The 24,057-nt window shown below is 42.2% G+C and overlaps 2 protein-coding genes across 7 annotated transcripts in view; one reads left to right on the top strand and one right to left on the bottom strand.

Annotated features, from left to right (window-relative positions):
• The window catches only part of IQCH (IQ motif containing H), a 110,104-nt gene extending 103,449 nt beyond the window's left edge, over positions 1 to 6,655 (bottom strand). The window contains exons 1-2 of one of the 2 annotated variants that reach the window (XM_033919667.1): positions 6,538 to 6,655; positions 3,201 to 3,323 (exon numbers count right to left, since the gene is read on the bottom strand). In XM_033919667.1, coding sequence (XP_033775558.1) covers positions 3,201 to 3,323; positions 6,538 to 6,579 — 165 coding nt within the window. In that variant the 5' untranslated portion in view covers positions 6,580 to 6,655. Of the gene's footprint in view, positions 1 to 3,200; positions 3,324 to 6,527 lie in introns of both variants that reach the window. The other variant, XM_033919668.1, reaches the window with a different exon arrangement.
• AAGAB (alpha and gamma adaptin binding protein) overlaps positions 6,639 to 24,057 on the top strand; it is a 31,502-nt gene continuing 14,083 nt past the window's right edge. Inside the window, exons 1-4 of one of the 5 annotated variants that reach the window (XM_033919672.1) lie at positions 6,690 to 6,796; positions 16,227 to 16,384; positions 18,931 to 19,121; positions 19,876 to 19,972. In XM_033919672.1, coding sequence (XP_033775563.1) covers positions 18,957 to 19,121; positions 19,876 to 19,972 — 262 coding nt within the window. In that variant the 5' untranslated portion in view covers positions 6,690 to 6,796; positions 16,227 to 16,384; positions 18,931 to 18,956. Of the gene's footprint in view, positions 6,797 to 8,013; positions 8,045 to 16,224; positions 16,385 to 16,583; positions 16,603 to 18,930; positions 19,122 to 19,875; positions 19,973 to 24,057 lie in introns of those variants that run through there. The other 4 variants (XM_033919669.1, XM_033919670.1, XM_033919673.1 and 1 more) reach the window with 4 other exon arrangements.

The raw sequence follows: 24,057 nt of genomic DNA, 5'->3' as shown, positions 1-24,057 counted from the left end.
ATTGGATGGTATATCTGAACTACAGGACCAGCTCACAGCTGCTGGTGCCAGTCCAAGACGGCTAATGAGCTACTCGATAACAAATCGCCTAGTTTCAACAGGCATAAATTTGGGCAGCCAAATTGGCACTCGTTGCTATTCTAGAATGATTGCTCATCTTGCAGAATAGCATTGAGTTCTGTATTTTGAGCGCCATTTGCTGAATTTATAAGCAGCCACTGTTTTAAATATGGAGTTACTTGAGAGCTGCCCTTCCCTCCCCCTCTGCCATCCTTTTTCTTCCCTGCTTCGGCTTCCTCCTTTGATCTGGACCATTAACTGTGTCCTTGCTAAGCCTGCATTCCTCTGCTAGAACTGGGAAAGCTTGATACTGGAGCAGCAAGCCACCATATGGGAATGCTTCCTGTCATTAACTCCTTCCAGAAATATGAATAAATCATAGTGCCATCAGTGTACATGGAGTTTCAGAAGCTACTTCACATGTCAGTGTCCACCCCAAAGAGCTTCAATCTGCTTCTGAGCACGACTTTCTCCACTCCATGCCTAAGTCCTGCCATTATGCAGCACTCGGGCTGAGTCATGCGGTCCTTTCTTTTAGCACTCGTGAATGATGGATGTTTGTAAGTTTCCAAGACATACACATTTCTTTTTGAAAATTTGGGACTCATATATTCAAAATCTTTCCTCTAGAGCACGAAGTATGATTATTAATATTTTACATTGAAGCTTTGGAAACATTTATAGCATTGCAATACCTGGTAATACGTGTCATCTTCCGTTCTGGGGGGGGGGGTGGAGAATTGGGGGGTGCAGGGGTAGGATGGAATAGGTCATATAGAAATGTATATTGAAGGAATGATAGAAATATGTATGTAAATTTCATAATTTATTATAATTTGATTAATTACTTCAATACAATGTGAATGGGAGGGGGGAAGGGAGGTGGGGAGAGAAGGGGGGTTGATATGGGTCATATGGAAATACATTTTGGAGGAATGATAGAAATATGTATGAAAATATCATAATTGCAAATCTATTTGTATTATATTATATTTATTTATTTCCTTCAATAAAATGTTATAAATTAAAGTTTTAGAGACAAAAAGAGTTTTATAATTAGAGAATCCCATGACACTCCAATTTCCTCAGAAGTCTTTCTTGGGCTACTTTGTGAAATGCCTTTTGAAAAGCCAGATACACAAAATTCATTGGCTCACCCCTTCAAAGAAATGTAGTACATTTCCCTTGACTAAATCCATGTTGGTTTATGTATCTGCTCAGGAATTTGTTCTTTATAATAGTCTCTACATCAGGCTCACTGATCTATAATTTCCTGGATCATCTCGAATAATGCTCATTTTGGCACATTAATGCACCTTGTTTGAGCAGAGGTGAATTTGGACATTTGGGACTCAATTTTGGGTGCCGATAAAAATGAGCCCTAAGCGATATTCTATTAATGGCACTCAGAGTTGGGGGCACCATTGACCAGAATACTGTTTGCTACTGGGATCCACGCTCAATTTCAGATGCGAGGATTTTTACTGACTAAAGCTGGATGTAAATTCTCCTGCCTAAATTATACACGGATCTCTCTTATTCAGTAAAACAAATCAGCCATTGGCTGAGTGATAATATGCTGGCCTTAAACGTCTCTAAAACAAAAACAATGCTATTCCCGTGGAAAGATGGTCTCACTCTAACAGCACCAATTAAACGAAATAATTCCACCCTATAAGTGGTAGGAATTATCAAAATCCTAGGAGTAATGATAGATCAGAAACTTTGCTATCATGACCCGATCAGTGCAGTAGTTAAAAACTGTTTTTTTAAACTGTGGATGATAAGATCTATATCAAAGGTCCTACAACCAGTGGCCCTAAATATCTTAATTCACTCTCTCGTGATTTTGAAACTTGATTACTGCAATTCCCTGTATAAAGGCATATCCCAAAAGGAAATAAGACGCTAAAAAAAATAATCCAAAACATGGCAATAAAAATTATTACAAATTCAAGGAAATTTGATCATGTCACGCCACTCCTAAAAAATGTTCATTGGTTACCGATTCCCCTCCTAACCTTTAAAATTCGACAGTCAAAATTACCGGTATTTTGGGATAAACTTCTCATTCCACACGCGGCTCCAAGGACACTAAGGACTCCTTTTACTAAGCTGCGATAGTTCTAGCCGCGTAGCGTGGGTTTAGTGCACGCTAAAAACACTAGCACACCTTAGTAAAAGGAGCCCTAAGATCTACAAAGCAACATCTTCTGTAAAGGTCAGAAATACAAGGCGTGCCGATATCGTCTCAGTTACCAACTATGAAATTACTTGCCAACCCATTAGAGAGATTTAAAGACTCCCTCTCCATTGACGCTTTTGATCAATAATAACTTTATTCAACACAGCCATTTTTAGGCAGCTCTTATCCCTCCCCTTAATGTTTTCCCTTTATTTGCTCCTCTTTTTAAACTAAATTGTACTTCTACCCTTTTATCCACGCTTCAAGTTAGTCATGGTTTATGTCTGTCTCTTACACGTTCTTATATGTCCATTTTTATTAATGTAAATCTCTTAGAAATGTTTTATAAGCATTTTTATCAAATTTTAAATAAAACTTGAAGAGCTAAGAGGGGGTGCTGAAATGTTCTCAGGCCAACCACCCAACTTCCTAAATTCTGAGCGTCATTTTGCCACTGTGGCTGAAAAGAATATTATCTTATTTCGTTAAGTGCCAATTTGCAGAAACGAAATTCCACGTTTTGACATTGTTTCAGATCATTGATTGAACCATATCCACCTCATTCTCTTCTTCGTTGGGCTTAGAACTTTTCACCACCCCCTGGTAGCAACATTCCAGAGCTGAGATTGTGATGTCATAATGCCCCATTCTACCAATAAGAGTCAACCTCATCAGTGATATCACAAGGGCTTGATTGTTCTCAGGCCAACCACCCAACTTCCTAAATTCTGAGCGTCATTTTGCCACTGTGGCTGAAGAGGGTTATCTTATTTCATTAAGTGCCAATTTGCAGAAAGAAAATTCTGTGTTTTGACACTGCTTCAGATCATTGATTGCCCCATATCCACCTCGTTCTTTTCAGCACCCCCTCGTATGTAGAAATATTGCTGAGACCTAGATATAAATGCAAGCATATTCTCCAAGGTGTATAGAATGATGGGACATCTTTACGCACCCTGAGTCCAAATTCCGTCCTCTGAATGGCAGTTTCAAGAGCCTGAATATCCACCTTTCCACCCTGTCCCTGGATGCTGAAATGTGACAGTTGTTGTTTTAATTGCTGAAGGTCATCTTGTACCTGGAACATTGAAGGTTGAAATTCACAACAGGTCAGTTCCAAATGATTCACTTAAAACTGAAATTTTATCTGTACACCCTAAGCCCAAAGCAAGCTACACTGATAAGAAAAATACAAATATACCCCCCCCTTTTTACAAAACCGCAGAAGCGTTTTTTTAGCGCAGGCTGGCACGCTGAATGCTTTGCGCTGCTCCTGAAGCACATAGGGAAAGCTGCAACGTAGCTGCATGACTTCCTGGTTGTGCCTGGCAGCGATTGGTTGGTTAACGACAGTGGTAAAGGTTGGTTGAGCCCGGCAGCGATTGGTTGGTTAACGACAGTGGTAAAGAATGGTTGTGCCCGGCAGCGATTGGTTGGTTAATGGCAGTGGTAAGATTGGTTGTGCCCGGCAGCGATTGGTTGGTTAACGACAGTGGTAAAGATTGGTTGTGCCCGGCAGCGATTGGTTGGTTAATGGCAGTGGAAAAGACTGGTTGTGCCTGGCAGCGATTGGTTGGCTAACGACAGTGGTAAAGATTGGTTGTGCCCGGCAGCGATTGGTTGGTTAATGGCAGTGGTAAGATTAGTTGTGCCCGGCAGCGATTGGTTGGTTAATGGCAGTGGTAAAGATTGGTTGTGCCTGGCAGCGATTGGTTGGTTAATGGCAGTGGTAAGATTAGTTGTGCCTGGCAGCGATTGGTTGGTTAATGGCAGTGGTAAAGACTAGTTGTGCCTGGCAGCGATTGGTTGGTTAACGACAGTGGTAAAGATTGGTTGTGCCTGGCAGCGATTGGTTGGTTAATGGCAGTGGTAAGATTAGTTGTGCCTGGCAGCGATTGGTTGGTTAATGGCAGTGGTAAAGATTGGTTGTGCCTGGCAGTGATTGGTTGGTTAATGGCAGTGGTAAGATTAGTTGTGCCTGGCAGCGATTGGTTGGTTAATGGCAGTGGTAAAGACTGGTTGTGCCCGGCAGCGATTGGTTGGTTAATGTAAAGATTGGTTGTGCCCGGCAGCAATTGGTTGGTTAATGTAAATATTGGTTGTGCCCGGCAGTGATTGGTTGGTTAATGGCAGTGGTAAGATTAGTTGTGCCTGGCAGCGATTGGTTGGTTAACGACAGTGGTAAAGATTAGTTGTGCCTGGCAGCGATTGGTTGGTTAATGGCAGTGGTAAAGATTGGTTATGCCTGGCAGCGATTGGTTGGTTAATGGCAGTGGTAAGATTAGTTGTGCCTGGCAGCGATTGGTTGGTTAACGGCAGTGGTAAAGATTAGTTGTGCCTGGCAGCGATTGGTTGGTTAATGGCAGTGGTAAGATTAGTTGTGCCTGGCAGCGATTGGTTGGTTAATGGCAGTGGTAAAGACTGGTTGTGCCCGGCAGCGATTGGTTGGTTAATGTAAAGATTGGTTGTGCCCGGCAGTGATTGGTTGGTTAATGGCAGTGGTAAGATTAGTTGTGCCTGGCAGCGATTGGTTGGTTAACGACAGCGGTAAAGATTAGTTGTGCCTGGCAGCGATTGGTTGGTTAATGGCAGTGGTAAAGACTGGTTGTGCCCGGCAGCGATTGGTTGGTTAATGTAAAGATTGGTTGTGCCCGGGAGTGATTGGTTGGTTAATGGCAGTGGTAAGATTAGTTGTGCCTGGCAGCGATTGGTTGGTTAACGACAGTGGTAAAGATTAGTTGTGCCTGGCAGCGATTGGTTGGTTAACGACAGTGGTAAAGATTGGTTGTGCCTGGCAGCGATTGGTTGGTTAATGGCAGTGGTAAGATTAGTTGTGCCTGGCAGCGATTGTTTGGTTAACGACAGTGGTAAAGATTGGTTGTGCCTGGCAGCGATTGGTTGGTTAATGGCAGTGGTAAGATTAGTTGTGCCTGGCAGCGATTGGTTGGTTAATGGCAGTGGTAAGATTGGTTGTGCCTGGCAGCGATTGGTTGGTTAATGGCAGTGGTAAAGACTAGTTGTGCCTGGCAGGGATTGGTTGGTTAACGACAGTGGTAAAGATTGGTTGTGCCTGGCAGCGATTGGTTGGTTAATGGCAGTGGTAAGATTAGTTGTGCCTGGCAGCGATTGGTTGGTTAATGGCAGTGGTAAAGACTGGTTGTGCCCGGCAGCGATTGGTTGGTTAATGTAAAGATTGGTTGTGCCCGGCAGCGATTGTGCCGGCAGTGATTGGTTGGTTAATGGCAGTGGTAAAGATTGGTTGTGCCTGGCAGCGATTGGTTGGTTAACGGCAGTAGTAAGATTGGTTGTGCCCGGCAGCGATTGGTTGGTTAATGGCAGTGGTAAGATTAGTTGTGCCTGGCAGCGATTGGTTGGTTAATGGCAGTGGTAAAGACTGGTTGTGCCCGGCAGCGATTGTTTGGTTAATGTAAAGATTGGTTGTGCCCGGCAGTGATTGGTTGGTTAATGGCAGTGGTAAAGATTGGTTGTGCCTGGCAGCGATTGGTTGGTTAACGGCAGTAGTAAGATTGGTTGTGCCCGGCAGCGATTGGTTGGTTAATGGCAGTGGTAAGATTAGTTGTGCCTGGCAGCGATTGGTTGGTTAATGGCAGTGGTAAAGACTGGTTGTGCCCGGCAGCGATTGGTTGGTTAATGTAAAGATTGGTTGTGCCCGGCAGCGATTGTTTGGTTAATGTAAAGATTGGTTGTGCCCGGCAGTGATTGGTTGGTTAATGGCAGTGGTAAAGATTGGTTGTGCCTGGCAGCGATTGGTTGGTTAACGGCAGTAGTAAGATTGGTTGTGCCCGGCAGCGATTGGTTGGTTAATGGCAGTGGTAAGATTAGTTGTGCCTGGCAGCGATTGGTTGGTTAATGGCAGTGGTAAAGACTGGTTGTGCCCGGCAGCGATTGGTTGGTTAATGTAAAGATTGGTTGTGCCCGGCAGCGATTGTTTGGTTAATGTAAAGATTGGTTGTGCCCGGCAGTGATTGGTTGGTTAATGGCAGTGGTAAAGATTGGTTGTGCCTGGCAGCGATTGGTTGGTTAACGGCAGTAGTAAGATTGGTTGTGCCTGGCAGCGATTGGTTGGTTAACGACAGTGGTAAAGATTGGTTGTGCCCGGCAGCGATTGGTTGGTTAACGACAGTGGTAAAGATTGGTTGTGCCCGGCGCGTGTGCTCTGATCTCCTGCCTTCTGTCCAGCTGAAAGGGCTGCGAGGCCGCCTGTGCGACTGAGCTCCCTCCCCTGCCCCCCAAACCCGCCTCGCCTGAGAAAGTGCCCTACTGGGCGTCACCTGGACCAGGATGTTTCCCACTTCGTCCCTTCGGCCGGCCATGGTGCGCTCGCTCGCTGGGGCCGGGCGCGGTTGCACGAGACGGCTGAGCGTCGTCGTGGCAACGGGACGCGGTGCGGCCGCGCAGCCGCGTCGGGCCGGGGGGCGGAAGTGACGCGCGCAGTGGGGCGGAAGGAGGCCGCAGTCATGGCCGCTCTTCCCTGCGCGCTGCTCTGCAGTTGCGCTGCTGCTCAGTTGCCGGGGGAGGAGCTGTTGAAGCGTGAGTAGTACCGGGGCCGGGGGCCGGGGGCCGGGGGCCGGGGGGCGGCCTTGCGCTCTGGGAGCCCCTCCGTGGGCAAAAGTGCTGGAAGGGAGGGGGGAGCTGGGCTCCTTTCCTCCCTTCTCGAATGCATCTTTTCCGGGCTTAGCAGCAAAGAAAGGGAATTTGGGCTGCTCGAAGTAATAATACTAATAATAATAACTTTATTTGTATAACGCCATACCCAGAGAGTTCTAGGCGGTTCACAGCAATTAATAATATTACAAAAGAAAATAACATTGGCCATTAACATTTTTTGGAATGAACATGTCATTTAAGTTGACAAGAATTAACATTTTTTGGGGTGTACAGGTCAATGAAGTTGACAGAATATACAATGGAGTAAAATAGGAATAAGTTATACTGTTAGAGAAGTGTACAGGGCAGGATTAACCAACAGGCCAAGTAGGCAGGTGCCTAGGGCCCGAAATGGTCAGGGGGCATCAACATTGTTTTTTCCAAACGGCGATGGGCCCCTCCAGCATCGATCGGCAACGCAGGTAAGAAAGGCAGCGGGAGCTGTAATTGTGCAAGCGGAAATGCTTGCCCAAAACGTCCCTCTGAGGCAGCTTCCTGTTTCCGCCTGGGCGCATGGTGGGGTGGGGCAGGGCAGGGGACTCAGTGTACTTGTGTGCCTAGGGGCCCTCGACAAATTAATCCTGCCCTGATTCTAAATCCATATTTACAGAATTATATATTTTTCCTTTGCATGTAATTTGTTCAGACGTGAAAGAGGAAACGGAATAGACCTTTTAACAGATATTTTCAGGACATTTTTCTACTGCTACTGACCCAGAAATAAGGGCCATTTTAAATTAAATTAATTCATGGCGCATGTATGGTTGGGCAGACTGCTGTCATTTACTATGTTACTTATCATTTCTATAGCACTTCTACACCGCTGTACATTAAAACATTCAAGAGACAGTCCTTGCTCAGAACACCTTGCAATCTAATTAAACAGGCAAACAGGACAAGTAGGGAGTTTCTGTGCTTTACGAGTGAGTTGGGGTTAGAACCTCAAAAGTGGGCTTTTAGCCTGGATTTGAATACTGCTAGGGCCAGATCTTGATGTACTGACTTGGACAATCTGTTCCAGATGTATGGTGCAGCAAGAAAGAAGGAACATAGTCTGGAGTTGGCAGTAGAGGAGAAGGGTACAGATATGAGAGACTTGCCCGATTGGAGTTCCCATGGGGGAGAGAAGAGGTACAGAGGAGCTATAGAGTAGAGTGAATGTACTTGTAAATGAGTAAGAGGAGTTTGAGCTGTATGTGGAAATGGATAGGGAGCCAATGAAGTGATTTGAGGGAGAGAGATGATGTTAGTAAAAATTGTTACATTCTAAAGCTGCTTGATAAGGAAAAAAAACTTAGGTAAAATACTTTAAAAATGTAGGTATTTAATTGAAGGAAACACTAACATTTACTGAGCATTCAAAAGTAATACATCTCTTATGGCTCTCTAAATGCAGCATATATTCTGATTCAAGCTCTTAAACACTAGGCACTGTTCTAGAGCAGATCTGTACATACACACACACACACATCCTTGATCTGGGCCAGACAGGCAACACATGGAAAACCTCAGATTTTGATAAAATCCAACCTGTTCTCCAAACACTTCAGGATTACTTACAGCGAAATTCCACCAGGTGGCTGTCAAGATATACAAAGCTCTTTCAGTACTTGAATTAACTTTAAAAAAAGAGGAAGTTCTGCCTTATAGTGCTCTCCAATTCAGGAAAAAAATGTTTTGATTCCATTTGATTTTGTCAATTGAATTGATTTTTTTTCAATTTGATTTGCTTTCTATGACATTTTTTTTTCACAAACAAAGGATTGAATTGATGAGAGCAAAAATTCTGTTACATTACCCTAATGGTATTACATTACAAATCAAGAATTACAAATACAAATTTTAAAAAAATGGAAAATAAGCTGTTTTATTGAAAGGCCTTAAAACATATTAGCTCTCGGAGGCTAACATAACATCTCATTCCCCAGGTCAAGACAGTAAGGCTGCCCTGACCTGAGAAAGAAGGTTTTGGTCTCCGACAGTTGGTCAGATTAGTCCAATGCAAAGATATCATCTTAATTCTATTTTCTGTTTGTATTTATTAACCTTTATAAACACGGATACCATACTACTTTATCCTGAAGTAAAAATAAAATGATTTTTTCTGCCTGTTTTCTGGCCATTTACTTCTCTGGTTTCTGCTTTCCTGTCTTAAGTACATAGGTGGAATATGGCTATTCAAACCACCTTAGATAATTTGATTCCGACTCAAACTAAAACCATCTCTGCTCGAAAATTTTGTAATCCATGGTTCTCTGCTGAACTTTCACTTCTTAAAAAACAATTAAGATCCCTTGAACGAAGATGGAGGAAAAATAAAACACTAACCAATCTTACATCTTTCAAAGAACACTCAGAATTTTATAAAGCGAAAATAAATCAAACTAAAATGAAATATTACTCTGAGAAAATAGTTAAAGCAAAAAACCCTTCTATTCTATATTCCATCCTCAATAATATCACACCAAACAAAAAAAAACAATTGGATTTAAACATTAAAATTCCCACTGCTCAGGAACTTTCTGACTATTTTACTGAAAAAATTTCTAAGATAAGAAAATCCTTCAAAAATTCTAATACTCAAACTGAATTAGATCAGAATAACCAAGATGTATTATTTTCAAAATGTTCAAAATTTAAAATACCTAGCCTTAAGGAGATTGAAATTACTCTTAAAACTCTGAACATCAAAAGCTCAAAAGCAGATCAAATACCACCATTTCTTCTCAAACAATACTTTGACATCTTTGGACCTTGGATTCATGTATTAGTAACAGAAAGTTTAAAACAACAAACAGTGCCACTAGATTGGAAAAAATCATTTATACGACCCATTCTTAAAGATAAAAATGCTAATCATGATGATTTGTCTAATTATAGACCAATATCCAATATTCCATTTTTAGCAAAGTTAACAGAAAAAATTGTCTTTAACCAGATTTCAGAGTTTGTTGAGCAAACAAATGTGTTACATCCCAATCAAACTGGTTTTAGACAACACCATAGTACAGAACATTCACTAATTGGTATGACAACTTCAATTCAATATTTCTTGGATCATCATCAATCGGTGCTTTTAACATCTCTTGATCTTTCAGCAGCATTTGATACGATTGATCACCAATTACTCCTTGCTAGACTTCAATCTATAGGGGTTACAGATGATGTTCTAGCATGGTTTACATCTTATTTCAGTAATCGCACATCTACAGTAATTTTTAATGATTCTTCTTCTCTACCTTCACAAATATCACATGGGGTTCCACAAGGGTCTATACTTTCACCTTTACTTTTTAATATATTTTTGGCACCCCTACTGACACTATGTCAATCTATAGGATTTCATGTTTTTGCCTATGCTGATGATATACAGTTATTACACCCCCTAAACAATAACAACATAAATGAAATTTTGACAATTAATGAAAAACTCGAACAAATTCATCATTGGCTGGACAAAAACAGATTGGCCCTCAATATCAAAAAAACAAATATCATGCTTTTTCCTTGGAAGGAAAGTTTTTCTTTAGTTACTCCTATTTTGATTCAAAATATTCCTCTTCAATCTGTTAAAAATACTAAAATTCTAGGAGTAATTTTTGATAATAAACTTAATTATCATGATCACATTAGTAGTATTGTTAAAACTACCTTCTATAGGTTGCGGAAAATTCGATCTATTTCTAAATTTCTCTGTCCCAAAGCACTTAATATTCTTATCCACTCTCTGGTGATGTCTAAAATCGATTATTGCAATTCATTATTTACAGGAATTGCTTTACAAGAAATTAAACGATTACAAATTATTCAAAATGCTTCTATTAAATTAATAACAAAATCTAAAAAATTTGATCATGTGACACCACTCCTTAAAAAGGCTCATTGGCTCCCAGTCATTCATAGAATTACGCATAAATTATGTACAATTATTTTTAAAACATTAGAAAATAAGACTCCAGCATTTTTATTTAGGTTGCTTATCCCATATTCAGTTAAAAGAACCTTACGATCTAGTGAACGGAACCTTTTATCAATTCCTTCACTAAAAATTATTAGTACAAGAAGACAATTTATCTTTTCATGTACAGCTCCCCAGATTTGGAATGCGCTTCCCATGTTTTTACGGGAGGAGAAGGTATTTGGGAAATTTAAAAGCGAATTAAAAACCTTTTTATTTAAAGATGCATTTGCTACTTAATTAAATTTTGTTATAAAGTGTTATTTTATTTTTTATTTCTTTTTTTCTCTTCCCAGTTTCCTTTTGTATTGACCATGTATGTCCTTTCTTTACTATAAAAATGGATTTCATCCCCTCTTTCCTTTTGTTTATATTATAATTAATTAAGTGTATGTAATGTTTTTGTCTCCTTATGTATGCATATTTTATTGTACATCGCTTAGAAATCAGATTAAGCGATTGAACAAATCAATTAATAAACTTGAAACTTAAGTCTCTTGCCAGGATTTTTCTCTTCCTTTTCCTTTCAGCATTAATTTTATTTTTCTACCTCTCTGTCCAGATTTAATTCATTCTTACTATCTAGACTTCAAGTTCCCTCTTTTTTACAGTCTACTGGCAGCTCTCCTATTTTACTTCTCCTTATTCCCACTCTCTCCCCTTCTAGTGTTTGCCCTCTATATCTGCCCTTTATTTCCCCTTCCATCATTATCTCCCCCCTTCCTGTCTCTCCTATCTTCCATCCAGCATCTGCTCCTTCTATACAGCGTCTGCCTCTTCTATCTCCCTTTCCATCCAGCTTCTCCACAGTGTATTTCCCCTTCCACCAGTATCTCCCTGATCTGTCTCTTCCACTTTGCATATAGTTTGCCCACCTCTCCCCTTTCACTTCCCCCTTCCATCATCTACCTCCTTTCCCCCCCTATTCATCCAGGCTTCTGTTTCCCTCCTTCCACACAGCTTATTCCCCCTCACCTTCCATCTAGCATCTTCTCACTTCAATAAAGTATCAGTCCTCTCTCTCTTCTGCACCCATCTTCCACCATCATCTGCTCCACCCCCTTCCACCAACATCCCCCCACTCCCTGCCCCACCACATATCCACCAGTGACTGCCCCCTAGCACCCCCATCGCTGCTGGCTGCTTTCCTAAAGCTGCAGTAGCAAACTCAAACAGACTGGCTGCAGGACCTTCCTATACATATCCGCGGCTGCTGGCTCTGCCCGAGAAAAAGTGACATTGCAGAGTGTGAGCCGGCAGCCAAGGGATACATATGGGAAGGTCCCAGAGCCTTCCTGTTTCAGTTTGTCACCACTGCTGCTGCTTTGGGAAAGCAGAAAGTGGGAGAGTGGTGTTAGAGGGAGATGTGCTTGTCCTGACCTCACCAGCTGCGCAGCCTGAATCGATTCAGAAAAACTGAATTGTTAAATCTGAGTGGGGGGCAGTCTATTACATGTTCAATGTAGAGAGCTTCGTATGCCTTTCAGCACTATAGAAATGATAAACAGTAGTAGTAATAGTAGAATGGAGAATCGGATAGCACTGCTGTCTTCAACTATAGCTTTGCTTTTTTTTTTCTTTTCAAAGGGGGCATGATGCTTGTTGGAATGGAGGATTTTCCCAAGTGGTTCTCCACCCCCCACCCCCATTGTGTCCCGTATTTGAATAAAGAGTATAAGTCAAAGAAGCAAAGTGCTGTCCCTCAGAAGTGTCACTCTGGTTAGTTTTGTAGGGTCTGTGTACAAAGCTAACCAGGGTAACACCTCTGTAGGAGAGTACTAGGCTAGCCCATGGCGCTGTATCAATGAACCAAACCCCATGAGGAAGCAATAGAAAAGGTACAAGTGGGGATGGAACCGTACACATCAACCAGAGAGAAGCTTAATTTGTGGTGTAGACCCGACACGGTCTGTTTTTCGGCATGAAAGCCTGCCTCATGGGTACAAGAGACATCTAGTAGGAGGCGCTTTTATGACATCAATGATTGCTTTAAAGCACAAAAAATGCAGGCATCTCCTAAACAGACATGTCCAGTCAGAGTTCTGTTGGAGTTCTGGGAAGCTGACTGGTACACATGTATATTTGGGAGAGGCTTGCATTTTTTGTGCTTTAAAGCAATCATTGATGTCATAAGAGTGCCACGTACTGAATGTCTCTTGTACCCCTGAGGCAGGAATTCTAAAAGGTCATTTTAAAACAATCCAGGAACTTAAGACCTGAGAAATTAAAATGATGCACTTTCCAAAGATCTGGATTTCTTGTTGCATTATAAACTATAAAATGATTCTGCCTTGTTACCCTCCAATCACCCATCTGTCTCTGCCTGGAGTGTATACTATATAACCAACAATGGAAATTACTCCAACCCATGGAAAAACCCATCAGGGGTGCCCCAAGGGTCCCCTCTATCACCCACATTATTCAACATCTACCTCGCATCCTTAGGTCACCTACTACAAAAATTAAACTTAAAGCACTATATATATGCAGACGATATATCCATCTTAATCCCCTTAAATGACATCACAAATGAAACTGTAGATAACCTCTCACACACAATGATAGAAATCGAAAAATGGACCACCAGCTTCAAACTAAAACTAAACAAAGTCTTTTGGGCAAGCCCCAACGACAAAATAACGAAAACATCGTTAAAAATAAATGGCCATGAATATCCAATCTCCAAAACCATAAAAATACTGGGTATCACTCTAGATACTCACTTAACCGTGGTTGACCACACAAACCTACTGGTGAAGAAATGCTTTCACACGCTGTGGAAGCTAAGGACTATTAAAAAATACTTTGACACAACATCCTTTAGATTACTGGTGCAGTCGCTGATCCTATCTACCCTAGATTACTGCAACATCGCCTACCTGGATATCCCCCCCCCCCCCAAAAAAAAAAAAACCAGTACAAAAATTAAGATTAGTGCAAAACACTGCAGTTCGCTTGATCTTCGGACTGAGAAAAAAAGACCACATTAGCCCCTATTACAAGAAATTACACTGGCTGCCTGTGGAGGCGCGAATACTGTTCAAATTCACTTGTATCTGCTACAAACAAGTCTGGGGCCTTGCACCTTCCTACCTGCAAACTCACTTCACTCTACACAACCCCACACGAACAACCAGAAACAAAAACATCTTTGTATACCCAAAGATCACAGGCTGCAAATACAAATCCTTCCTAGACAGAACCTTCATGTTCCAAGCAAACAAACAGCAATCCTGGCTGGGAAACCACATAAAGCCAGACAGACCTACAACACATTCTGAAAATCAATTAAAACTGCTCTATTTGACAAATTCCTTGCCTAATCAGATGACCTCTCTCGGGTATTCTTCCCCTTTCTACCCCAATGTATTATGTAACATCTTTCTTCTCTCATGTATTCTTTCCCCATGTTTCTCCAGTTTATTATGTAACATCCTTCTTCTTGCATTTTGCAATTCGCTGATTGTCCAGCCTTCTTTCTATGTGAACCGCCTAGAAGTCACTTTGACTATGGCGGTATAGAAAAATAAAGTTATTATTATTATATGCATCATGCCTTCAGTAACAGAGTACTGGGGGAGGCAGTGAAGGGGTCCTTCTCTGCTGTGTTCAAAAGTGCTGCAAGTGCCTTTTTTTCAGAGCAGTGCTCCTACAGGGGAACAATGCAACAAAATGTTTGCTCATGTCAGCTTGGTCCTTAGAGAGAACATTTTGTTTTTTGACTGTATCTAGAAACACAGCATCACTTTCATGACTTCTAAAAATTCTATTTCTTCTTGTTTGTAAGGTAAATGGACTCTATTTCCATACATTCATTCTGTTCCTCTCGATTGTTATGAAAGGGAAAATCTTCAGGCAGTCTGTTCTCCCCTTTTATGACTCCTATGCGTTGGGGGGTCCTTGAATGCCACACCTTCCCCTGCCCCAGGCAAACTGTCCGAGTCATTACCTCTTAAGTGTTCCCTTGGCCTTACGGACTTCTGCTTCTTCCTTTCTCCTGGTTTACATGAATTCCTGACAAGGTATTTGCTCCAAATTCCCTCCTTCCTGAGAAAGGAGTAGGGCAGTGTCTCTCAAACTGTGTGCCACGAGAGATTCCAGAATTTGACTTTATTTAAAAAATTCCCTTCATAAGTATACACTTGGATAGATGACATTTACATCACATATGCAAGAGTCTGTCAATGTTATCAGTGTCTGTGTGCGTAAGGATACAACCGGCCAGACAAGCATCATTCTTTGATATGATTGGTCTTTGAAAACTAATGGCTAGTAATTTTAGTTTTTTTTTTATGCAGTCGTTATCCTACTTGAGCAACAAAGCAATCAAAGCTTGTGCCATGAGAAATGTTGAAAGCACTTGGTGTCCAATGTCATCCTCTGTAGATAGGGCTTAAAACTGCCTGGTAAAGCGTCAACAGAATGCTTAGGACTTCCAAGTCCAGCCTGGATCAACAAAACAACTTTTTTAAAATTTGGATTTGATCGTACACAAACTCTCGGCCGTCCGACTGATTTTTGGCATTAAAAAATGGGACCACATAACCCCCTATTACCAAAAACTTCATTGGCTGCCCCTGGAGGCAAGAGTCCTGTTCAAATTTGCATGTCACACATTTCAACTTGGTTTGGATAGGTTCCTGGAGGATAAGGGGATTGAGGGGTACAGATAGAACTAGAGGTAGGTTATAGAAGTGGTCAGAAACCACTTCACAGGTCACAGACCTGATGGGCCGCCACGGGAGCGATGGACCTCTGGTCTGACCCAATGGAGGCAACTTCTTATGTCCTCAGCAGGCCTACACGCAGAGTCCACATGTTCAATAAAGGCCTGCCGATACAAAAGATACCTAGACAGAACACTTGCTTTCCAAGCAGGCCAAATGAACAACTGGCTGAGCATCTTAAGAACGCACGCTTCCTTCAATCTAAGTTTTAGGAAACTAGTAAAAACAAACTTGTTCAACCGATTTGTAACCTAAATGCTCCTATTGCCCTATCACTTTACTTCATCTGATTTTTACCATGATCTCTCATTCCCGCTCTGTTCTCTGCCTACATGTATTGATGACTGTCCAGTGCGCCTATTATCGCTGATTGTTTGCAGCCTGTTCCAGCCCTCTTATCCCTGTATCCGCTTCATGTACTTTAAAACCTTACTTTGTACCTATCTTCGCTGATTGTCCAGCTCCTCTTATTGTAAACCGCCTCAAACTACTATGGCTTTGGCGGTATATAAGAATAAAATTATTATTATTAATCTCAAAGGCTAAGCGATATATTAAGTTTTTAAATAAAATGCACAAACCACTATCCTCTGTCTTATAGGCATTTCCATAAATTTACTCACTACAGAGGTCAAGACTAATGATTAACAGTACTTTTGGGGAGATGGATCACTCCTGACGCTACAGAAGCATTGAAAAGGCCAGACAGTGGAGCCACCAGAATTTTAAATTCCTTCAGTGGCCGCAAAAAGTCCCTGCTGACCGGCTGCTTTGGAAGAGCCACAAGTAAGAGATACCGGCTCTACCTGTGTGGAGGACCGACCCGAGGGGGGGAAGGTGGACCAAAAGTGTTGGGGGGAGGAAGGGGGAAAAGATGCTGGACCAGTCGTACAAGTGGGGGTAGGGGGATGATAGCAGAAGAGAGAGTGACTCGAAAGGTGTGGTGGGAAGGAAGGCAAAGCAACCAGAAAGTACATATATCCGGCATCTACCAGTCCCCATGGGTAAGTCTACTTTATTTTTAAAGTGATGAAAAGGCCAGCTGCTAAAGGCTCTAGTCCCTAGAGACATGGAGGGCACCTGTGAATCCTTAGAATTTTTTTAGAAGTTAAACCAGTGACCCTGTGCAGATGACTAAGTGAACAGAGGCAGCCTGTAATTATCTCCTTGCGTCTTGCCAAAATACACTTTGACACCCCTTCCACAGCAAGAGTTTTGTTTGTATGAGTTGAGAATGGCGTCAAAGCAAAACAGGGAAACGCTGTGCAATTGATGTTCTTGGTACAGAAGATTAAACCCCAACATAGGACTAAAATGTAGTATCAGTAAACTTTTACTACTAATATTTCTCTAACACTAACGGACGGACGCAGCGCTGTACAGAGTCACGAAGAAGACAGTCCCTGCTCAAAGGAGCTTACTATAGATGCAATTACTTGAAAGGTCAGCACCCAGAAATTCCACATTGCTTCCCTGTTTTGTTTTTTTTCTCTTTGCTTTCTGGAATTTTTGGGTGCTCCTTTGAAGTCTACTCTCTAATGTCGGTTTTTGAAGCCCAGCTGACAGTTTTTTGAGAGACCCAAATCCAATTATTGAGCTAAGCACTTTTCATCTCTTCACCAATAAGGCTCCCTGATGCAGGGACGAAACGTGACAAGTTCATGTCGGAACCTTTGATACGAGATAAGTGGCACATTAATTTTTTGACCTGTAATTCAATCCTTTAAAGGTCCAGTACCGCTCTTTAATTTGAAATCATATACAATTTGCTATGAGTGGATGGAGAGGCTCCAGGTCTCTGAGCATATTATTGTTTAAAGCATTAAGATTACAGTATTAGCAGTTAGTTAGGGGAGTTTATTTTCTTTTATGACCTTTGAAGTAAGGCAGCAAGTTCTTCTCCAGCTAGACGGATGCATTTCAATAGGTTGGCTGTATTGCTGGCTCACCGAGATCTTGTGCACTGCAGCACCCCACTCTTGAAAATTATCAACATGGCTTCTCCAAAATATTAAACTCTCTTCCTCTCACTTAATGCAGAATCCTAAGCCCTTTTTTATGGCTGATTTATTGTGCAAAGTTGCTTAGCTGTAACTGATGTTCTCCATAAACAGCAGGATTGAGCACATAATCCCACCTGTCTCCCTGAGAGTTGGAAGGACTCATATGGGCTGTCGAGCACAGTTCATGTGCAGACTTTACAGTAGTCCTTGAGCTCTGGGACATTGCCCACTTAATAAGAGTGGAGGCGTGGCCGCAGTTGCCTCAGCAGCCTGAGGTTTTGAGTTTGATTCCCACTGCAACTCCTAGTTACTCTGGTCGAGTCGCAGCTACAAAATCGTAACTACACAGAAGAAGTGGTATATCAAGTCCCATCCCGTTTATCCTAGTGTGCAAGGAATGTGGAGATGGTTGAGAATCTGGTGAGGAATTACCAGGAGAACATGGGAGTAGGTGAGCACTTCACCAGGACTTTGAATGCCACTACCAAGGACAATATTTATTTATTTAAAAGTGTCTGTTGTATGTAAACCACCTATCTTAACACCTGCACTGCTGTCCAACTCCTCTCTTAACTCACATAAACGCGCTACCAAATAACACTGCATTCCAAAGTTTCACCCCTGCTATTGAAAACACGGAGGCTCTAATTTTTGCATGAAGAATATTTGTCTCTCTGTCCACTAATAACCTCATACCGTTTTCAGATGTTTTGATACACAACCTGATGACCTATTGACATCACTTTATACTGTGCTCTTTGTTGTACCGGAAGCCAATGCAGCTGTCTCAAAATAGGCGTCAACGAGAACATGATGGGATTCGTGAAAGTGACTTACAATAGAGTTGCAAATCTACTCACTTCTAAATCTTCTGTGGTCAACTTTGTATAACGTCAATATAAATACATGACTTTATAAGAATGAACAGATGAAAATTTTGTGTTTTCTCATTTTAAATAGGTAAATTTCAAAATTTGTCTTTCCTGGTCACAGAAGCAAAGATTTATGGAAATAACAGGCATTTTCTATACTTTTTAGGCATTGGCAATTAGGAACAAAAATTGTGTTCCATAGTTTAATCAAAACTTCTGTAGTATTGAGAGCTACTCAGGTTGAAAGCACTGTAGAGAGGGGTCCTTTTATGCTGTTCTGTCTTTCTTTTTGCATAGAACCTCCCCAGGAATAAGGCACATCTGACTCCTGTCCAGCTCTTCCGTCTCTGAAATCCTCAACCACAGCCTTGGCAATGCTTCTGATTCAGACTCTACAGTGCCTCCTGCTCTTTCCTTCAGATACTTATAATCCTTGTGGGTTTTCTTTCTCTCGTAGAAATCATTGGTGCAGAAGAGCTTCCTATGGACATATTTGTGAAGGATGATGTGACATTCTACCCGTGGACCATAGATAACAAGTACTATTCAGCCACTATTCGTTTCTGCGTGGTGCCCAACAGGTTTGTGGTGACCCCAGAGATTGCTGACTCTCTCCAGGCTTTTATCGTCTACTTCGACAGCACAATTGTAAGAATGTGTTTCTTTCCCATTATAATGAATTTAGTATTGCTGAAAAGATCAAACTAACAGTACTTTTCCATGAATGCACAGAACAGAGACAACAGTGGACTGAGCAATGTACACCCATTCTGTCCTACCATGGACCTGGTACAACATAGCGGCAGTATAATCTTCCTTGTGACATTGTTCTCTTGTTGTACTTCAGATTTGCTCTTCTGAATCACACTTAGAAGGGGAGTTCAATTCTTGTCCCCTGTCTCAGGCTATGAGTTGCAAATCTTGCACGTTCCAAAGTCCTGGAGAGAGAATAGGGTTGGAAGTTTTGAGTTCTTTGGCAGTGATGTCAAGCCTCTTTCAGGCACTGTTGAGATTCCATGTTTGCGTTAAAAATCCCCCCTGCAACCAAGTCCATTGCAAAGATAAAATCAGGTTGACGCGGGGGATTAGAGTATTATTGAAACAGAATAACAGAGAGCCATATCAGATCGGGATTTCCTATGCACACAGAACAGATTGAATCTCTTTCAGTGAGTCGCCCCTATGACATGAGAGCAAGAAGGTTAGTTGAGACTGTAGAAGACTCCCCAGTTCCTTGAGAGCATCTGTGATGTTTCAGGAACCTGCAGTGGGTAAGCTTTACTCCAGGACCCTCCCCCGATCATCCCCTCTTTAGCACTCTTATAGGAAAATAAGACATGATGTGTATCTGAGAGAACCAAAAGAACTCACACCTTGCAGCTTCATCTCTTCTCTTTTCCAGACATCTGGGCTGGACAGCGTCTCAGCGTGGCTCCCCTTAACAGAAGAATGGCTCCCTGACGTATTGATCCTGGTATGTGACAGAGTTTCCGATAATGGTAAGATGACCATAACAACTCTTTATTATTTCTATAGTGCTACCAGGCGCACACAGCACTGTACATTGGACGTGCAAGAGATGGTCCCTGCTCAAAAGAGCTTACAATCTAATTGACAGAACACTGGGCAAAAGGGGGACTCAGAACATAGTGCTTGTGTACAGAATTAGAGGGGGGTTGATGAGGCAGAATCACATAGGACAGAAAGGGGAGTCTGAACTTAGTACTCATGTAGGAATAATGGTTACTGCGGATGGGCCATTTGGCCTTTATCTGCCATCATGTTTCTATGAATTAAAGGGGGCTGAAAGGGTGGTAGGGGATGAGAGATGTGTCGGTAGGGTTAGGATTTAAACGCAGCTTCAAATAAGTGGGCTTTCAGCCTGGATTCGGGTTTAATTTGTTCACCTTCTTACACCTCTTGTGCATAAGGCAAAGTGGACACTTGTCCTCGAAAGCGCTATGATTCAGGTAGGTGGATGTCAGGAAGGCATAAACACAATTTTTATCCATTTTTAAAACTCTGCTTATTGAATATTGTTACATGAGTACAGTAATGGCTATACATTCATTTAGTACAGCTTATAACATTTTTATCCCCACATTTTCACTTCCTTGCTTTTTTTTTTTTTGTTGCTAGGACTCAAACACGAGTCGATGGCATCTAACTATGCTGCTGTTTGAATACCCTGCCCCCCCCCCCCGGTCAAATACATAACCACATCTTGCAGTGCAAAAAGCACCTGTGGGTAGTGTATCTTCACCCGCAAGGTATGCAGAAGGCATCATCTACATTTTTAACTCTGCATCCCTGCTTCACCAGGCACTGCCCTCTCCCCTCCAGTTTTTTCTTTCTGCAAATGATTTGAGAAGGTATCTTTTCATCTGCTCTGCTTAAATTTCTTATTTTCTGGTATATCTGACTTTTTTCTTAGAGGCTTTGGGTGCTATAGAGGTTCCTAGTAGTTTTGAGACAGCTCTGTCTAGGAGAAGCTGCATACTCAGTGTTCTGAGGTCTGTAGCTGGGTGGGCCAACCTTGCTGCAGGGCACCAGCCTGCCCTAAAGCTTGGATCGGCACAGGATTCAGCCCCTGGGAGTTTAGTCACCGGGTTTTGACTAAAGCATGTGAGCACAGGCTGTATTTGGAGACCTTTTGGGTGTTCCCCCCTCCCCTTTTGAAGAATTGTATAAGACTGATGGGGTCAAGGGTTTCAGCCTCTGTAAAAGGCAGCCAGAAGAGACAAGGCCTGGAGGTCCTGATTACTTGTCTGAGAGCTGATGCAGGCACAGTACATGGCAGCCCATTACGGTCTATGAGAGACATCAAAGTGGAGTTAATTTAAGGGTTTTCCTGGGACTTTCTTGAGGGTCCTTCTCACCTAAAATTCAGATTTTTAAAATTTTCCTTTGTTTTTGTAGCTCCCCTGGGTCATATTTGGAGCCAAAATTGCTGCTGTGGTGGCCATCTTGGATTCCCGATTTTTATTTTAAAAGCCTTCCCTTGTCTCTAAATACCTTAATTGGGTCTGTAGACAGTCAGGATGGACCCCGCAGGTGATTTAACCACAGTATCATGTCAGTTTTGTGCTGGGTGGGCACCTGAAGAGCGCCCATGCGCCACATGCCATGGCACATGATCCTCCAGAAGCTTGAGACGTGGGACATAAATCCAGAGCTCTTCACTTGCAATCTAGTGCCTTCAGCAAAGAGAAAATAGACAAAGGCAGCAGGGAAGTCCCTTGAGGGAGTCCTAAAGAGGTCCCCCAGGGATTCAGCTCAGGTTTTTATTTATTTTAAAAATGTATCCACCACCTAAACCTAGGCGGTTCACAATAAACATACATAATAAAAACAATAAATAACAGTATGACAAAACATTCACACTCTACTTACCAAGCAGCTGAATATTGGCTGCCAGTAGAGGTCCATATTTTGTATAAAATCTTATTGCTTCGTAAAGTTTTTCATGTAGGCATCCCTCATTTTTTGTCATTTCATTTAATGTCATACATCGTTCGGCTCACCAACACTTACTGATCTGTTCCTCCTTTTAAATTTGGGGTCATTACCATAGATGGTCTTGAGAATAGGAGTCCAGACTGTCTCTTCTAGTATTTGGGGAGGGGGGAGGAGTGGGGGAGGAAATGTTGATGTAGTGCACGTTTGCTATTTCTGGTTGCATTGGTTCATCCTTATATATATAATTTTGTACTGTTTATACTGTGATCACCAATCCCAATGTTTCCACAACTCTATTTAGTGTCCTGGGGCCTTCTTTAAGGTATGCCTCCCCCTGGCTCTATGGACGTAGCCTTTGCTTTTACATTTGTTTCAAAAACTCTTTTCTCTCTAGAGCCGCCTTGTGGGACTGTTGTTGTTTCCTGTGGTTTGGGGACTTTGATCTCTTGCTTTCCTATAAGTTTGAATTTCTTTTTTGGTCTTTTGGCTCTTTTTAGAGTTTTATAATTATCAGTTTGGCTTTTACCTTAAGCGGGTTCTCAAATGAACTGAACCTTGAATCTTGAAGCATGTGATAATCTGCATGGGTCTGTCGCTGTATATGCAACAACACGAATGAGATAACAAGCAGTGCTTTCCACTACAACCAAGACTTGTATCAGAGGCACGCTGAATGGATTTCGGTTGCAAGACGACGTAAATCGACCTGAAATCTGGGCTTGGCTGAAACTGCTACCACTACCCATAGCCTTCCTTTCTCCTCACTCACCCATCCTTCAGCCAGCTTTCCCTCCCCTCAGATTCACTCTCACGTTGGCCATTTCTGCTGCCAAAACAGCAAGACTGCCTCTTAAGGTCTCGGTGGCCATCTTGGGATTGGAGCCAGTATAGGCAAGAACAATTTACAATTGCTGATGGGTCAAAAGGGGGACTGTGAGGTGGCACTGGGGGGCAGTGAGAGGGAGAAGAAGGCTAACTCTGTACAGGGCCTGGCCAGCTTCAGTTTCTGCCTAAACTTAGCAGCCAGTTTCAGTTGTGGATTTGGTTTCGGCAGAAACCCGGGTTTGGTTGGATCCTATGCTGGGAAAGAATGCCACTGTACCTGCCTATTCCATGAAATAAAAGGTAGAGCATTTGCAGAATTTAGTCACTCTGGATTTTCTTTTCTAGCTGTATTATTTTGAGAATCTGCTCTGAATAATATGCAACTCCCGGAAATAGGACATTGAACTCTCAACAGCTGTTCTGTTTTTAAACACTTGAACCATATGCTCAGTGCCCTCTGACCTAGTCATCGCTGTGCCCAAAAAAATGGTCAAAGTATCGCTGCTGCTAACAGACTGTTACGATCAGATCATAAGCTGTCTTCTCATTTCTAGCAAAAGTGTTTTGTTCCTCTGTTCCAGAGCCAGAGTTGCTTTCTTCTCATGCACATATATAGAAGATGTTGGCAGATTGGAACCGTCTGCCCTGTTGCCTCCTATAGCCCAGGATAGATTTCAACTGTCAGCATTAGTATCTTGACTGCCCAAAGGAAATTGTTCTACTTCTTTTTAATATTTATATATTTCTATTTTTGTATATACTCAAATATAAATCCAAGAGTTTGGGGCCCACAATGGGGATCTCAGTTTATCTCTGGTCTGCATCTCCCCATTCTGCCCATGTTGCAGGCCTCCTTGGCCTACCTAAAGTCCTGGTGGTCCATCCCGCGTTGTGCCCAAGCCGACTCTAAACTACTCCGTCTCCCTGACCCCTGTAGACCTTATCTTTAAAGCCTTGGTGGCCATGGGGCAGGACCAATCTTCCTACGCTCCTGCCCCGTGAAAGCTGCAATAAAAAATTCCCTGCATTTAATGATCGACACTAAACTAGTTCTAACAGGTCAAACTATTTTACCTACTGATGCACATAATGGTTTACCGTGGTCTTTTCCGTGCTTCGTAGCAGCCTCTGATTTAGCTAAGGAAGTGTAGTACAGTGAGGTAATTACCGTAATATTAAAACAAGCACCCCAAGTGATGCTCTGACATTGCTTGGTGAGGCACAAACTGAAGCGCTGACTTTAATATCCCCAAATTACAAGCTTATCTAGGGGTGCCGGTACTGTTAAAAGCGTCCAGGC

The sequence above is a fragment of the Geotrypetes seraphini genome, chromosome 14 (genome assembly GCF_902459505.1).
Source record: "Geotrypetes seraphini chromosome 14, aGeoSer1.1, whole genome shotgun sequence".
NCBI lineage: Eukaryota > Metazoa > Chordata > Amphibia > Gymnophiona > Dermophiidae > Geotrypetes > Geotrypetes seraphini.
The sequence above is the reverse complement of the archived record's forward strand: the minus strand, read 5'-3'. Positions and strand labels throughout refer to the sequence as shown.